The 3,355-nt window shown below is 37.1% G+C and overlaps 1 protein-coding gene across 1 annotated transcript; it reads left to right on the top strand.

The window, feature by feature from the left end:
- The first annotated feature begins 374 nt into the window (after positions 1–374).
- On the top strand, positions 375–2,567 carry LOC136027772 (ankyrin-1-like). The gene has a single exon (XM_065705234.1). The coding sequence runs from the start codon at positions 375–377 to the stop codon at positions 2,565–2,567; it is 2,193 nt and encodes a 730-aa protein (XP_065561306.1).
- The last annotated feature ends 788 nt before the right edge of the window (positions 2,568–3,355 follow it).

Below are 3,355 nucleotides of genomic sequence, written 5' to 3'. Positions count from 1 at the left end.
CCCAAACAAAGAAAAACAAGTGATTTGAACTTTAAAAATGTTAATAGGTCATTGCCTATCAAGACAGAATGTAGTTTCGCCGAATGGCCTGACAAATCAGACAAATGCAATTCTAAAATTAAAATTTCAAGAAAAAGTGAACCATCAAGAAAAAGGGATTTTGAAGTAATGAATAACCCAGGTAGCAAAGGTGCAGATAAAAAAAAAGAAAAATATGTAATTTGAGTTTTCAAAATTCCAGCGCGTTTGCACCTGTCAAGGCTAAATGTATTTCAGTACGATTATTGGGCACATGCAGTTGTGAAATTGAATCTTCACGAAAAAGTTGTGGACGAGCACCTTTGCACGAAGCTGCTGCAGAGGGTAAACTAGACATGTGCCAGTTACTTCTTTCAAAAGGTGCTGGCATAGACACATTAGACAATAAAAGTTATACTCCTTTACATTGGGCCGCAAAAAAGGGGCAACTATCCGTTGCTAAATATCTTTTAAAAAAAGGAGCAAACCTTCATTTCAAATCTAAAAATTTGGAAGATTGTGGACAAACACCTTTACACTTTGCTGCTGCACAAGGTAATCTCGGCATGTGTCAGTTACTTGTTTCAAAGGGTGCACATATACAAGCTTTAGATGGTAAAGAGCTTACTCCTTTACACTTGGCCGTGAAAGAAGAGAAAATTGCTGAAACTAGAAAAAAAGCAGAAGAAAAACAAGAAATTGTCAAGTTACTTCTTTCAAAAAGAGCATCTATAGAGGCTGCAGATAAGTATGGGCTTACACCGTTACATTATGCTGCCAAACGGAGCAATCTAGATATTTTTCAGTTACTTTATTCAAAGAAATTCAGATACTTGAAGAGTTGTTTTACTTTTACATCTTTACATTGGGCCGCAAGAAAAGGGCAAATATCTGTAGCTACATATCTTTTAGAAAAGGGTGCAAACATCAACCTAAAGACTTGCGATGAGAGGGATAGCGGAGGAACACCTTTACACTTTGCTGCTTCAAAAGGTAAGTTTGACATGTGTCGGTTACTTGTTTCAAAGGGTGCACTTATAGATGCTTTAGATGTTGATGGGCGGACTCCTTTGCACTTGGCTGTGAGAGAAAATCTTAAGAAAATAAAAGCAGGAGACAAACTAGAAACTGTCAAGTTACTTCTTTCAAGAGGTGCGTCTACTGATATTTTAGACAATTTCCGGTGTGCACCGTTACATTATGCTGTAATGCATAACAAACTAGATTGTTGTCGGCTACTAGTTTCAAAGGGTGCACAAATAGACATAGACGATTATAGTGGTACTCCTTTACATTTCGCCTTAGATTATGAGTATATATCCATAGCTAGTTATCTCTTAGAAAAGGGAGCAAATATCAATTTGAAGTATTGCCGTATTTGGGAAAGGTTACAAAGGAAAAGGTATACACCCTTACATTTTTCTGTTGCAAAATTTAATCTAGACATGTGTCAGTTTCTGCTTTCAAAAGGTGCACATGCAGACGCTTTAGACGATGAAAAGAGTACTCCATTACATTGTGCTTTGAAAACACCCGGGGCTTCACGAAATATAGTAGAAATTGTAGAGTTGCTTCTTTCAAAAGGTGCACATGTAGACGCTTTAGACAATAAACGGCGTACTCCATTAATTTGGGCTGCGTATAACCCCTGGCTAAGACGAGATAATGTAAAAATTGTAGAATTGCTGCTTTCAAAAGGTGCTTCTATACATGCTTCAGATTACATAGGGTTTACACCATTACACTATGCTGCCATGAATGACAACCTACATATTTGTGTGTTACTTGTTTCTGAGGGTGCACATATAAACGCCTTAGACAATATTAAGTTCACTCCTTTACATTGGGCCGTAGAAAACGGAAAAATATCTGCAGTTAACTATCTTTTAGAAAAGGGTGCAGACATCAACCTCAAGACTTGCGATGAGAGGGATAGCGGAGGAACACCTTTACACTTTGCTGCTGGACAAGGTAGACTCGAGATGTGTCGTTTCCTTGTTTCAAAGGGTGCACTTATAAATGCTTTAGATGTTAAAAGGCGTACTCCCTTACATTGTGCTGTGAAAAAAAACTGTGCTGTGAAAAGGTATTGGGGAATAGTCCCATCAAACACAGAAGATAAAATGGAAATTGTAAAGTTACTTCTTTCAAGAGGTGCAACTGTAGATGCTTTAGATGAAGATGGGTTGACGCCTTTAGCTATAGCTTTGTCTGAGAAAAACTTTGCTGTAGCTGAATATCTTTTAGAAAAAAAATCAATTCATCACTCCAATAAAAAAGATGAGTATCGAGCATTGTTAGAGGATCAAATAAAAAAATGCACTACAGATGAAGAAGCTACAATGAAGTTATATTCTAGAGTATGCAACCTTGCTTTTAATGAATATGATTCTCTGAAATCAATATGCCGGCATGTTATCATAAATAATAAGTGTCTTGTCAGTTTAAGTGATTGCTTTGAACGGTTCGACATGCCACTCTGTTTAAAAAAATTCTTGACTTTTGAGGAAGAGCTTCAACTTTGCTTTAAGAAATCACCTCTTAAATAGAAACCAGTAGATTTGGTACAAAAATATACAAAACAAGAGAATGTATAGATATTTGTGTCTGGATCTTCAGAATCTTGAGATAGCTTAGGCTAGGATAGGCTAAGCTAGGTTAAGATTGAACCTCGGGGTAGGTTAGTTTAGGTTTAGTTAGGCTAGGTTAAGTTAGGGTAACTAGTAGAGGTTGTTAGACACAATGCTGCTTCTAGGTAAACTAGACATGTGTCAGTTTATCCTTTCAAAAGGCTTACATAAAGACATTTTACATGATGACATTTCGCCCCTTTTCACCCCTTTATAAGAAAAACTGCTCTTTTTCCGGAAAAATCCTGCTATAGTACTAGGTTTTCTCAAAAGTGTTACCGCCAGAGAAAACTACCACCAATGGCAAGTGGTCATCCTGACGAGAAGTTAATGATACACTAAAAAGTTAATATTTTCATATTGGAAACCCATAAATGACAATATGGCTCCAGTTCATCTTCCCAATTGTAAGGACGACGGAGTGAATACTGAAAGATTTGCACGCTGCCATTATTTTGCCGTTCAGGAAAGTTAACTTTTTGTCATGATACTTTTGTACAGATCCTCTGCCTTCCTGAATAGAATTAGAAGACTCAGCCAGCTGGGTTCGTACCCGGCAGGTCAAAAACAAAGCAAATCTTCACTATGCACTAGTATATAGAGGTGACACGAAATTTTCACCAAAATGTGCAAAAGTGAATTGGATTTCTCGACTTCCAAGTAGGCTTTAACTCTATAGATTGGTAATTGCTCTGACTAATGCTATA

Source organism: Artemia franciscana, chromosome 5 (genome assembly GCF_032884065.1).
Source record: "Artemia franciscana chromosome 5, ASM3288406v1, whole genome shotgun sequence".
In the NCBI taxonomy this organism is placed as follows: Eukaryota; Metazoa; Arthropoda; class Branchiopoda; order Anostraca; family Artemiidae; genus Artemia; species Artemia franciscana.
This window is presented reverse-complemented; position numbering and strand designations above follow the sequence as displayed.

Coding starts and splice junctions, on each gene's coding strand:
- LOC136027772 (XM_065705234.1), top strand. CDS start 375: ATGTGCCAGTTACTTCTTTCAAAAGGTGCTGGCATAGACACATTAGAC.